This window comes from Martes martes (genome assembly GCF_963455335.1).
Source record: "Martes martes genome assembly, chromosome: 3".
In the NCBI taxonomy this organism is placed as follows: domain Eukaryota; kingdom Metazoa; phylum Chordata; class Mammalia; order Carnivora; family Mustelidae; genus Martes; species Martes martes.
In genome coordinates, this window is record NC_137890.1 from 106870019 (window position 1) to 106883911 (window position 13893).

General features: G+C 36.6%; 1 protein-coding gene across 1 annotated transcript in view; it reads right to left on the bottom strand.

Annotated features, from left to right (window-relative positions):
• Window positions 1-13893, bottom strand: part of LRP1B (LDL receptor related protein 1B) — a gene marked incomplete at both ends in the record, with an annotated part of 1929835 nt that overhangs the window by 87717 nt on the left and 1828225 nt on the right. Inside the window, 2 exons of the mRNA XM_080798957.1 lie at window positions 7403-7509; window positions 8208-8431. Coding sequence (XP_080655083.1) covers window positions 7403-7509; window positions 8208-8431 — 331 coding nt within the window. The remainder of the gene's footprint in view (window positions 1-7402; window positions 7510-8207; window positions 8432-13893) is intronic.

Consider the following 13893-nt stretch of genomic DNA (forward strand, 5'->3'; position numbering starts at 1 on the left):
AGGAGTTCCAAAAATAACCTTAAGGTTTTTTTTTATATTTTATTTTATTTAAATTCAATTAATTAACATGTAGTGTATTATTAGTTTCAGAGATAGATTTCAGTGCATATAGCACCCAGGCCTCCTTATATCACGTGCCTTCCCTAATCCCCATCACCCAGTTACCCCATCCCAAACCTACCTCCCCTCCAGCAACCCTCAGTTTGTTTCTGATAGTTGAGAGTCTCTTACAGTTTATCTCCCTCTCTGATTTCATCTTATTTTATTTTTCCCTCCCTTCTCCTATGATTTTCTTGTTTTATCCATTTCATTTAACTAGAGACCTTTGTTGTCCAAGGAAAAAAGAATTTGCAATCAGTAATTATAACCCGTGCATGGTCAATGTGTACTTCTTCAAAAATCTCAGAAATTGCCAGGATTTGGCAACATAAATAAGCTTCCAGGTATCAAATAAAATGTTATTTAAATCAAACTCATAATCTTACATGCTCTCTTACTGGAGGGAGAACTGGAAAGTGTCCTTACCTGACACATTATTCATTAACCCAATATATATTCATAAGACACTTCTCTTGTACTATACACTGTCAGGTACTAGGTATGTAGCAAAGAACAAAATAGATCATGTTCCTAATCTCATGGAGTATGCTACTCAACCACCACACAATTGATTGAATCAGAAGATAAATCACACTTTTTGTTTTTAACCTAGTGTCTAAAAAAATAAACAAGTGTGGCATTTGTCAAAAGAGGCTATAAAACCATACTATGGATTAGAGTGTTAAAACTGTAGGCATTCATCTCTTCACCCATTCCATACATAATTATCCTTAAGCACACATCAAGTATGGGCACTGTAATACTCCTCAGTGTACATATAAATACCAGTAATGGTTTCGATTTAAGTTGTTTATGGTCTTATTGGATACATAGAATATACAAGAAAGAGTTCATCCTCTACTATATCATTTGAAGCAGTAGATGATGAAGTATCAACTATGGAGATAATGAGTGCCATGAAAGCCCAGAGAACTGAGATATTCCCATCATGGTTTTGGAAAGTCTGTAATGGCAGTGCTCATAGTGAGCAAACATAATGCTAGCTAACTGGTGGACTAACTGTTCAACTGGACAGTAAAATTCTAACCCTGAAATACAAGGGTTATCTCAAGGGACAGACAGACACATCTGTTCCTCTTGCTGTTCATTCCTGCAGATATTATCTACACCCTATTAAAGTACAGAGTCTCATCAAATGTGTTGCAATTCCATGCACATATTCATTCATGAATTCAGAAATGAAAGAGAGAATTTCCAATGAACCCAAAATGTAAAGAACAGCATATCACACCTGGAGAGAAATAGAAGTGTCATTATAGTTACTGATTTCAATATACTAATGTTGGAGTCAGGGCAAATATTTATCAACATACACCAAGGAAAAAGACAGAGAAAAAATGGTACAAGCAAGTCTTAAGATGTTTCTGGGAAGACAGAAGTAGCAAACGTACTTCAGTAGAAGGATATCTCAAGGGTACATATGCTTAAGTACACGGGCCTCTCTACATATAAGGTGTGCATATATAGAGAGGCAGAACAATGACTAATTCATTGCCAACACTTCGTTATCACTCTCTAGTACTATGCTATTTATGAAGTCTAAATTATCTATTATTTCCTAAAGCTCACATGAGATTTGTTCTTGACTCATTTTTATATCAATAACATTTAGCATAACAATACTCAGGAGTTATTAATCACTGTAAAGACAACATTGGGAGATGCTTCGCCTGATAGAATAAAATCTTGCTTAAGAATACAAAACCAGCATTTCCAATATGAAGAAAGTCACTTATTAAGCAAGGAGGCGTGAAGTAATAGATTTTTATATATGGCTTGTGGATTTTTAAAAATCTTACAGAATTCTAATTGATATACAATGAGAAAATGAATCAAATTAACAAAATATACTAAATGACATTTTAAAATATGAATTAAAATAATTATCAGTGCTAGGGAGTTATGGTGGACATTATATAGAATAATATGGGGCTTTAACATAATACATGGCACATTGTTTTGAACAATTATTCTTAGCTTGTTAGATATTAAAGGAATTACATTAATTAATTATATTGGTTTTAATATCTGATTTAAATTAATTGTTACAGGGGTGCCTGTGTGTCTCAGTCAGTTAAACATCTGCCTTTAGCTCAGGTTATGACCCAGGGACTCAGGTGTTGGGCTCCCCACTTAGTGGGGAGTCTGCTACTATCTCCCCCTCTGTTCCCCTATGCTTGTGCTCTATCCCTCTCTCTCAAATAAATAAATAAAATCTTTAAAAAAATAAGTACATTGTTATGAATTCTCTATAAGGTAAGTATTATCACATGCATTTTATAAATAAGAAACTTGATGCTGAGAAGTTTACACAGGCTGCTCAGTTTTAACTCAAGCCTATATAAATGGAGGGCTTATGCTCTTCCTGCTAATTTATTGTTTCCCTGTGTAAGTCACTATGGTATTCCCAAAAAGGTCTCCATCTTTCTTCTGAAATTTTTTCAGCTGCTGTGACACTGAATTCTGTTGCTTTGTTCCAACTGCTAAAACACTCTTGCAGTCTTCAATGCTGACTGGGTCTCTTCTTCATCTTCTTCGTCTTTTTTTTTTTTTTTTTAAGATTTTATTTATTTATTTGACAGAGAGAGATCACAAGCAGGCAGAGAGGAAGGCAGAGAGAGAGGGGGAAACAGGCTCCCTGCTGAGCAGAGAGCCCCATGTGGGGCTTGATTTCAGGACCCTGAGCTCGTAACCTGAGCCGAAGGCAGAGGCTTAACCCACTGAGCCACCCAGGCACGAGATAACTGGGTCTTTTCTAAATATAAGCATCTCACAAAATTCTACCCTAAGAAGCCTCTTTGTTTTCCCCTCGGTTGTCCATCTTAACAACTCCAGCAGCTTTAAATATCAGCTTTCTTTGCTAATTTCCCAAACCTTAAGCTTAAACCCTAAGCATTAAGTTCCAGAACTGAAATTTTCAATTATCTGTGCCATCTCTCCAACTGACTGACTCAGCTGGGGTCACATCCACACCTGCAACACTTGCCTGTGACTGATAGCACCGCACAGTGGGCTCAAGCGCACTTTTTCAAGGTTCTACTCTACAGACCTAATAATGTCACATGGAAAACTCCTCTCCATCATTTTTGACTCTTTTTTTTTTTTTTTTTAAGATTTTATTTGTCTGAGAGAGAGAGAGAGAGCACATGAGCAGGAGAGCCGGAGGGCAAGGGCAAGGTGGGGGTGGGGCAGAGGGAAGGGAGAAGCAGGCTTCCTGCTGAGCAAGGAGCCCCATGAGTGGCTTGATCCCAGGGTCCAGGATCATGACCTGAACTGAAGGCAGGTGCTTAACCGACTGAGACACCCAGGTGCCCCCATTTCTGATCCTTTTTCCTGCTCTATTTACACTCTTTTCCATAGCACAAAACACTTCATAACTTACTCTGTAATTTACTTTTTAAAACATTATATTTTTACTATATAACCACTAGAAGAAGAGGGAGCTGTGTGTTCACTCCTCTATTCCAAATGCCTAACATTACCCCTGATGCATAGTAGGCACACAAAAAAGTATTAGTTGGGTGAGAGAATAAATGGCTTCCAAGAGTCTACTGCCTATAAGTGAGGCAGAAATTTTCAAAACAGAGTTGCTGAGAATAAAAGCCACACATACCCAGTCACATGGGGTAGAGAGCCCCACATCAACTCCTTTCTTGACATGTCCCTGTGGATGTCTGCTCAGATCCTATGATCTACTTAATGTAAAGCAATAATACTTGTTACAGTCTTTGACATCCTGCGTGGTCTGACCCTTACCCACCCCTCTAAGCCTTGTTTCATGCTATTTTCCAATTTGTTTACTATACTCTGCCTTTACTACCTCAGGGACTTCAGTCCCATTCTTTACTTTGCATTGCAACATCATTCCCCATGTCTATGACTTCGTACAGTTTAGCAATTAACCTTAACCATCAGTAACTCAAAGAGCCTCTCTTCCCCACCATAATTAATGTGGCACCTGCTGCATGCTGACCCACTCCTCTCTATCAGAGCCATTTACACACACGAGCATTTGTGCATGCACACACACACACACACATGCACATACACTTTTTTGGTTTTTCTTTCTATGGTCCCCCACACTAGAATTTAAGCTCAGTGAGTGCACGAAACCATATTTCTGATGACCACTAGTGTCTGGCATATAGTGAGCATCCAATATTTTTTAATGAAAGGAGGGATGGATGGATAAATGAAGGAAATAAGAAGATAATTATATGAATAGTTTTAATTTAATGACTTTTTGTCCCTCTTTGACACATTTTTTATCTCTTCCACTACTCTCATATGCATTTGATCAATTCTACTGTGCAAACTCGACTTTGTCTCCCATACATTCTCCCCTTTTCTCCTGTTACTATTCTAGTTATGCTATTCTCAGCTCTGATCAAGATCACTCAATGGATTGTTAGCTGGTCTCTTAGCTCTGTATTTATTTATTTCATTGGCACAATACTACCAAAGCAATAAGCCTGGAGACCTACTTTATTCACATCACTCCTTGAATCAAAATTGTATAGTAGTTCGTTATTAACTCAAAAATCATGTCAAAACACCAGGGTATTTAAAGTTCCCTAGTCTCAGTTCATTTTACATTACCTATCCTGTCCCCTTCTAGGTGTTCCATGACTCCTAATATCACAGGACGTGCCATGTGGCTTTACACTGCAGCTCCTGGCTTAGAGTGCTATGTCATTCAATGTATACAACAATATTCTTTGGTAGCTGGTGATAAAAATCAAAGTTTGAAGATAATAAGTTCCTTTCTGAGATCTCACAGCTAGTAAGTAATCCCTCAGGATTTAAAACCAAATATACTTGACTTCAAAGAACACCTTTATAACATCTACACCATGATGGGTTATCTGCCCACCTCTCAAATGCCTACCTATCCTTCAAGTACTTGTTCCAGTGACATCTTTCAGGGAGTTTTCCAGTCTTGGAGATAATACCAAATACTTGTCTACTACTATCTGCTGGTTTAGAGCTAAGGAATCGTACTTGCCCTTCTTTCCCGGAGAGTTGTGCTCAACTGACTGCAGCAGCCTCACTGGGAAGTTAGAGCCCAAAGGTCAACCAATGACTGATGGAGCATATAAAACAGGACCCCTCCCTGCTGTGGGATTTATGTTCCAAAGCACATCCCCTGTGGCTCAAGACAAAATGAGAGTGTCCCTGAAACACAGTCTTTCTGGTGTCTTTCCCTTTCTCTCTCCATCTTTTACAGGTTTCTTCTGAACAACACTCCCCTCCTAAATAACCTTTATAAGAATTCCTGTCTCAGGCCTTCCTAAGACCCCTCCTACAGGCAATTCTAAAAATTGCTGCCATAATCCTTCTTTAAGATGAAAATTATGTTACATATACTGTGGTTATGTTGTTTATTAACATCACGGACCTTTTTATAAAATTAATTTTGCAACTTTTCTGTAGGTCCAGAATTAGTTAAAAAGAGGAAAGTTAAAAAGATAGTTAAAATGCTTTTAAAAATGAAAATAGTATTTGAGCATCTTATGCCACTTGTCTCTTCAGTTGCCTCCCATGTATCCCCTTAAAGCTAGAATAAAATTCATTTCTTAACTGTCTGTTTGAGGTCCTAGATGATCTATACCTGGGCACCTGGGCAACCTCATTTCCGACATTTTCCTGAGTTGCTCATATGTTCCTAGGCATAATAACATCCCAGCTGTTTTTGACATATGCCAAGCTCACTCCTAACTCATAACATGCTGTTCTTTCTGTTTAGAAAGTTATTTGCTTACATACTCACATAGCTTCCTACCTCTGTGATGTTCTCTTCTCAAATATCACCTTTCTAGAGATGACTTTTTTGATAATCCTATTCATAATTCTACTCCACCCCTCACAGTCCCCATTCTTTTCCACATAGCACTTACTAGTATCTGGCATGATTTATATTAAATATTCCATTCTCTGGAGGAAGGTAAGTTTCATGACAGTTGGTAATCTCTTCTCAAGAGTTAGAACTTGTCTTCAGCATCTTGAACAATTTCTCACACTAGGTAGGTGCTCAATTGGTACTTGTTAAATCAGATACTGGAGACACACTTATGTAAATGAACTAATTCCCCAAAGACTGCTCCTTCCCATAAAGAGTAAAAACAATGTAGTTGAAGGAAAAATCCTATGGCACATTAACAGTTAATAAGAATATAGATGCCAGGGGCGCCTGGGTGGCTCAGTTGTTGAGCGTCTGCCTTCGGCTCTGGTCATGATCCTGGGATCCTGGGATCGAGCCCCGCATCGGGCTCCCTGCTTGGGGGAAAGCCTGCTTCTCTCTCTCCCACTCCACCTGCTTGTGTTCCCTCTCTGGCTGTCTCTCTCTCTGTCAAATAAATAAATAAGATCTTTAAAAAAAATTTAAAAAAAAGAATATAGATGCCAAATATAAATAAAATTGCAACTAAATAAGATACTATAAAGCACAATTATTAAGTAATATGTACTCTAGACATGTATTCTCTCCTTCGGGATATAGTGCCAAAGGATGTTGTGTGTGGCATGAACAGGAAGGAGCCTTGAGGCTCCTTCAGTTCTGGAAATGTTTCATTGAAGAAGTGTTAAACTTAGACCTTATAAGGTGAGTAAGGATCATCTGGGTGCACAGAAGTCAGAAGGGCATTCTAGATGGGGAGCCTGGGAGGCAAATGCAATGGGAGAAAAACAGGCAAGTAGAACAAAACACGCAGGCTCCTGAGCAGTTGTGGGAGTATAGGGAGTTTGTGGAGTGGTGGCTTAGATGACATAGCTGGGAGGGATATTAAAGCCTGATTAAAAAGAGCTGTGAATGAAAGGGCAAGGAATCATGATGTCTGCCTTTTACAGAAATTATTTGTTTTCCCACCTCTTTGCCCATTTAGTTTCTTTCTTTCTTTCTTTTTTTTTTTTTTTTGCTCATTTAGTTTCTGATCCTCTAGGAATATTATCATCTGTCGCAGCATTAACATATATCAGTAAAAAATACCCTAATACATTATAAACTGTCAAAATTCCACGTATGTGAAATCCTACAAATGGCCTTGCAACTTAGGCAATTTTCAAATAATATCCCCATAATATCACTGGCAATATGATAAGGCCTTGACTTTCAAGGTGGAAAAATACAACATGAAATGTTAATGACTTTCATAAAGTGATACTATAAATTATTTTATCTGCTTGTAAAAATGATTATATTGCCAACAAACCTGGAAAGAATTTTAACACTAATATGCTGAACACATTGCTCCACATTCTAGACTGTGTCAGAAATACATCATACCTGTGGGTCTTTGCAGATTCTTTTGTACTAAAATCCTTCTCAGAGTACCGTCCATGGCTGCTTCTTCTATGTGGGAGTGGTCCCCAACAACAGTCCAGTACATCATCCTGACGAGGCAAGTCAAATAGATTAGCTTGCAGCTAACTCAGCTCTGCTCCTCAAAACAGTTTCCCTTCAGACCATATGCATCAGAACCACCCCCGAGTCCCTGAAAATGCAGACTCCTGGACCCAACTCTAAACCTACGGACAGGGAATGTCCAATAAGAGCAGATGATTAGGAGGTTTATTTAACATTTCTCTATTTTTCTTTTAGGTCATTTTCTATAAATGAAAAAAATAAAAGAGTAAAAAAAGGAACAATTCAAGCAAAGGAAAGGAAATATCTGTGTTAAAATTGTTTAAATTTGTTCATATGTACACCTTCATCTTTTATTATCACAAATGGCCAAAATACTGATACTCCATACTTCACACATTCAATATTATAGTTAATGTCTTGAAAATTCAATCTTAGGTTAACCATATTGGTTATGTGTTTATTGAAATGTCCACATAAGACACACACACAGAGACTTAGAATATATCATGCAGCAGGCTTTCAGGAAAACATGTATTTTGTGCCATGATTTGGTGTGAAAAGCTCATGCTCTTGTACAGAAGTAGAGGAAAATTTAGAAGCCTTGTGAATCTATTATATGTTGAACATTAATTACAGAAGGAAAACTACAGAGAAGAGGTGGGAAAAAATCCCTAAAAATGGATATGTGTATCAAGAAATATAAATAGCCAACTTGTTAACCTACCCTCTTTTAGGATTTACGGCGATAGCATAGGGTTCTCCAGCCATGTTTGTTAAGAGTCTGGTGCAATTTGGGCCATTCAGCTGCCCCACGTTGATGGAGTACCTTAGACTGGTCCAGTGAGTGGTGTAGTAACTGAACCAGTGCATTCTAGAATGATCAGTCCAATAAATATTTCCAGCAACCCAGTCGACTGCAATGTCCCTGGGCCTTTTAAATTCAGGACACTGAAAGAAAACAAAACAACACCACAGTATTTTCAAAAGCAAAGTGGTGGAGGGGAGGTCTGTATACATTAGTATTGCATAGGAATAATATCAACATGGTCAGGTGTTGTTACACAGGTTTTTTAAAATATCTAAAATGTTCCACTTTATTCTTAATTTTTATAGGTATTATAATTTACACAAATCTTAATTGCAACATTCATGGGAGTTTAAACTATCACTGCCTTTGTATAAACACCATCCTGTTAGACTATTTCTAGAATTGTAAACAGTTCACCTGTGACTTCTCCCAGTCAGGATTCCTCTGAGACTCACCATAATTGTGATGTCCAACAAAATAGAATAGTTTGAGAAATCCATTTAAATTGCATCATGCTGTTCTATTTCCGACTTCTTTTATTCAACATTGTATCTATGAAATTCATTCACACTGTTGTATATGTCAGTTACTAATACTTTTTTATGATGGGTAGTATTTCATTTTATGAATATGCTAACAGTTTTTTCACCATTTTACTGATGATATCTATTTGATTATTTATAGCCTTAGGCCACTGAACTGAAGCCATGAAATTCTTGTACATGCATTTTGGTGGACACAAAAATTCATTTCTGTTGAGTATTTAACAAAGAATAGAATTGTTGAGTCTTAAGGTATACATATACTTAGCTTGGATAGATACTGCTAGCATTTTTTTTTTCAAAATGTTTTTTACCAATATACACTCTTTTAAGCAATTTAAGGAAGCCCCAGTTTTTCCTGCATTCTCAACATATGTAATTTGATTTAAAAGTTGAAAAAAAATATTAGTAAATATGGACATATTTAGAAAGGTATTGTATTTAAACATATTTTAAGGAAAGTTACAATATATGTCATTTATATTAAATGCACAAGCTTGGATTTTCTGCTTTATATTGTATTATTGAGTTATTGTAAGACAGAAAGGTAAAGGAGTTATTTGCAAATAGACAGTGAGGAAAATAACATACACTCTGTGCCCTTCAATTAACTTGGACAATTCGAGTAGGAACTAGTGTCATAATTAATTTGACATGGTCAGGTTTATTGTGCATAACCAAAAGTGAGAAAGGATACCCAGGGGTATTATATCACGAATGGAAACAATTATTTGAAGGTGATTATAACTAGACATGTGGTCAATGTGTAAGAGCATCATTAGGACCTGGCAACTGGTGGAAATATGGATTTTTAACCATGATAGTTTCTTGAGTGAATTACTAGTGAGTAAATTTTACTGAAGTGGGTGGACTTGGATTAAAAGAAGAGAAACTAAACTCAAAAAAGAACATGAGATGTCAATAAACAGGAATTACAAGCCACTGCCTGCTGTGTGATTACTGGGATCTCTAGGAAGGAAAATGTGGCCTGAACTAAACACAGAACCCATAGAAATTCCTAACAACTTTTATTATCAGTCCTTTCACATACTGATTTAAAAACTGAAATTATGAAATTTATAGTTACCTATTTCTCAACTCTAACAATAGATACTATCCATCTACCCAGTGATAGCTCAGTGATGTTTAACAAAAAGCACTCTGCTATACAATATGCTTTAGAAACACAGTATAAATAATGTCACAGGTAGGTAGAACATAAATATTTGTACTAGCTAAACCACAAAATTATTTTCAAATGTTCCAGTATTTAAATTAACTGTAATTTTTCCCCTGATTTGGCAGCATTTAAAAGTAAATATATGGGACGCCTGGGTGGCTCAGTTGGTTAAGCGGCTGCCTTCGGCTCAGGTCATGATCCCAGCGTCCTGGGATCGAGTCCCACATAGGGCTCCTTGCTCGGCGGGGAGCCTGCTTCTCCCTCTGCCACTCTCTCTGCCTGTGCTCACTCTCTCTCTCTCTCTCTGGCAAATAAATAAATAAAATCTTAAAAAAAAAAAAGTAAATATATGAACAAATGGCATGGACATGTCAGCGTAAGTCATAAATTTATAAATATGACAGACTATGGAGAAAATGACCATTATAAGCTGTTCAGAGTTTGTTGGAGTATATTTATCATCTTCTAACACTATTAAAGCAAACCCTCAGCATGCAGAAAAATATGATATTGGTTATCTGGCATGAGCATGGAAAAATAAATAGTTTCCCTTTATGAGATGTAAATATATACACACGATTTCTTATCCTAATAATATCCTTGTTAAAATAGGATAAATTTCATGCAAAGTTCCACTTTTTGAATTTAGGATTTTCATTTTGTTTTACTCATTCTAAAAAAAAAATGTCTGATTATCTTTCCATTCTATACTTCTACACATGGACTGTGGACAATTAAAAACCCAAACTCTTTATTTTCATAGAACATTCAGAAGATTGATTAAGTGATACTTTGTCAAGTACGCAGGTTTGTGAAGATTCTACTAATGGCAAATTCTAGAAGGATAAATCAGATTTATGTCACATTACTAGGGTTAAAAATACAGCTTAGGGGAAAGGAAAAATGTTACTTTCCAATGCGAAGCACAAAGAGATACTGATGGAGTCATTTAAATCTATACATTTATTCTCTGGTTCCCTGATCAAGAAATCCCCAATGTCATTCCAGTATCAACTAAATAGTTAGAATATGGGGTAAAGGACGCCACACCTGATAAATTCAACCTATGGACATAAATCATCAGTGACAAGATGATTCTCAGAGAATAGTGGCATCAGGGTGAAGATGTTACCTGATGTTCATCTTCATCAATTTCACAACATACTGAATGCTCAATGATTCTCAACACTGAAGAGAAAAGAACTGAACAGGAAAAGAACAGTAACAAGAAAGCAACAGGATGCTCCTATTGTCAAGGAAACTATGACCAAAATCATATCACCCTTTATATCATATCAAATCACCATTTATAGGGGCACCTGGGTGGCTCAGTGGGTAAAGCCTCTGTCTTTGGCTCAGGTCATGGTCTCAGGGTCCTGGGATTGAGCTCTGCATAGGGCTCTCTGCTCAGCAGGGAGCCTGCTTCCCCCTCTTCCTCTGCCTGCCTTCTGCCTATTTGTAATCTCTCTCTCTCTCTCTCTCTCTCTCTCTGTGTCAAATAAATAAGTAAAATCTTAAAAAAAAATCTTTAAAAAAAAATCACCCTTTATAATGGGCTCCATAGGAATGAAATAATACCCCTCTCTATCGCCCATAGTTTGACCAGCAGGATTGTGAATAGTATTAGCCATATAAAAGGGACTCTAGTATTAAATGGATGTTGGCTGGAGAGCGGAAGGTAGAAATTCCTCTTGGCTCTCGACACAATAAAAAGAGAATTTATGGAGAGGTTCAAAATCAAACAGGTGAGTACAAAAGGGCAAAGTAAAAGTAAACTGAGGTTCTGGGGGCTGGAATGGAGTCTGACACGGGACAATAGAAAGGGGAAAGCTAAGCCATTTGCTTCCCAAAAGGTGAAAAACAAAACAAAACAAACAAATATCAGATTCAAAAGAAAAAGAAAATCTAAAACTCTCATTGCCTTTTCGGCTAGCTTACTAGACAGATAGGCCTATGAGCTAGAGGCACTAATGAAATATGTCATGTTGAAGAGACTGTAGAGGCAAGTGGTTACCCTGACAACAAAAGACGTTGCTCATATTGTTGCACAAAGTGGAAGACACATTTTGACTGCTTTCTCCAGACAGATGATTTCTTTCCTAATAAGCTCTCTAAATACACAGCCAAAGTTTTGAGGCCTGAGGCATTCTTCCTTATGGAGATATATTAGTCCAATGAATGAAACACTTAAATCTTACAGAAAAATTGGCAGCTTGATTGTAACAAAATTAGAGGTTACGACTTTAAACTACTAATCCTTTACAACTGTGGATTGTAAGGTATCGGTCAGAATTCCAGCTTCAGGAAACTAAAGATATAAGTCATTGGAAACATTTGATTTAAATTAAGGAAAGAGGAAAACCTATGAAGTGGGACTTCAAGCATTTGAATCATGGAAATAGTGCCATCTTTTTAAAAAAGATTTCCTACAGTTAACAACATACTTTAGGAAAATACAGTTAACATGAGGGTAATTTGAAGTAGTCATATATTTTATCTATGTTATTTTTTCATCAAAGAAAATTTGGTTTATTTTACTAAAGTTAATTATCCTGTAATGTAATACTATTAAAACAAAGATGTAAAGCCACTCTAAAGATATGTGTGTGTGTGTGTGTGTGTGTATTTCATTTCACCAAATGAAAAAGCTATTTACACTCTTGACCCATAATATATGAATCAGATTAAATTCTCATAAACCAGGAAATAGAAGTAAAATAATGACTATGCAAATTCTGAACATTACTAAATTATACGGCTTAATAATATTATAAGATATGTAGATGTATATTATTTCAATCTAGAAGCTCATACAGCAATGGGGAAATCCAAAAAGAGCCAAAAAAAGTTATATTTGGAGCTAGAATGTATAAGAGTTCCTAAAACACTTCAGGAAGGAAATCCCTGCTTTCTACCTACAATTTATTCTGAAGCACAGATTATTTCAATCTGGGTAATTTTAAACCTCTATTTATCTACCTTAAGACCATGTCCACCTGGCACAAACTTCTTGGAGAGGGGACGCTTGGGTGGCTTGGTGGATTAAAGCCTCAGCCTTTGGCTCAGGTCATGATCCCAGGATTCTGGGATCATGCTGCATCAGGCTCTCTGCTCGGCGGGGAGCCTGCTCCCCCCACCCCCACCTGCCTCTCTGCCTAATTGTGATCTCTGTCTGTCAGATAAATAAATGAAATCTTTAAAAAAAACAAAACAAACAAACAAAAAAAACCTCTTCTTGGGGGGAAAAGAAACAACTCTTGGACAATTTCCAAAAAGACCACATTTGTCTTTGGATTATAGACTCAAAATTGAATGTGACTTTATCTTTTTTTTTTTTTTTTTAGCATACTTAGTGTTCTTTAAACTTATTCATCTTTTACCACTCCCCGCCCCAAGAAAAGAGCAAAACTGGCTACGACAACGTTCTTCACACTATCAGGTAAAAAAAAAAAAAAAAAATATGGAAGATTAAAAAGCACACTAAATTTGGAAGCAGAAACTTGGTATAAAACCTAATCCTAGTTTATCCGTAAATTATGTGATATATAAATAAAGGCTTTGGATTAGATTATCTGTAAAATTTTTCAGATTCTAAACATTAAATGATACAACAGTTTGAAATATTAACCATTCTATTAACCTGCATTTTACATAGATTTAAGGATGTATCTAATGTTAACAGTGAATTTTCATGCATTAGTATGTAAAAAATTTGTTGGTACTTATGGGAGCAATTTTGATATCATCCCCTATGTGAGTCACCTAGAATTAAGGAATAAAGGTGTCTTCTGGCATTTATAATTTAAAAAAAGCATAGCACTTGAGATGGGAAGGAGAGCTATCTGAAAGCAGAGATTGCAAAATGGTAGATTGGGGACTG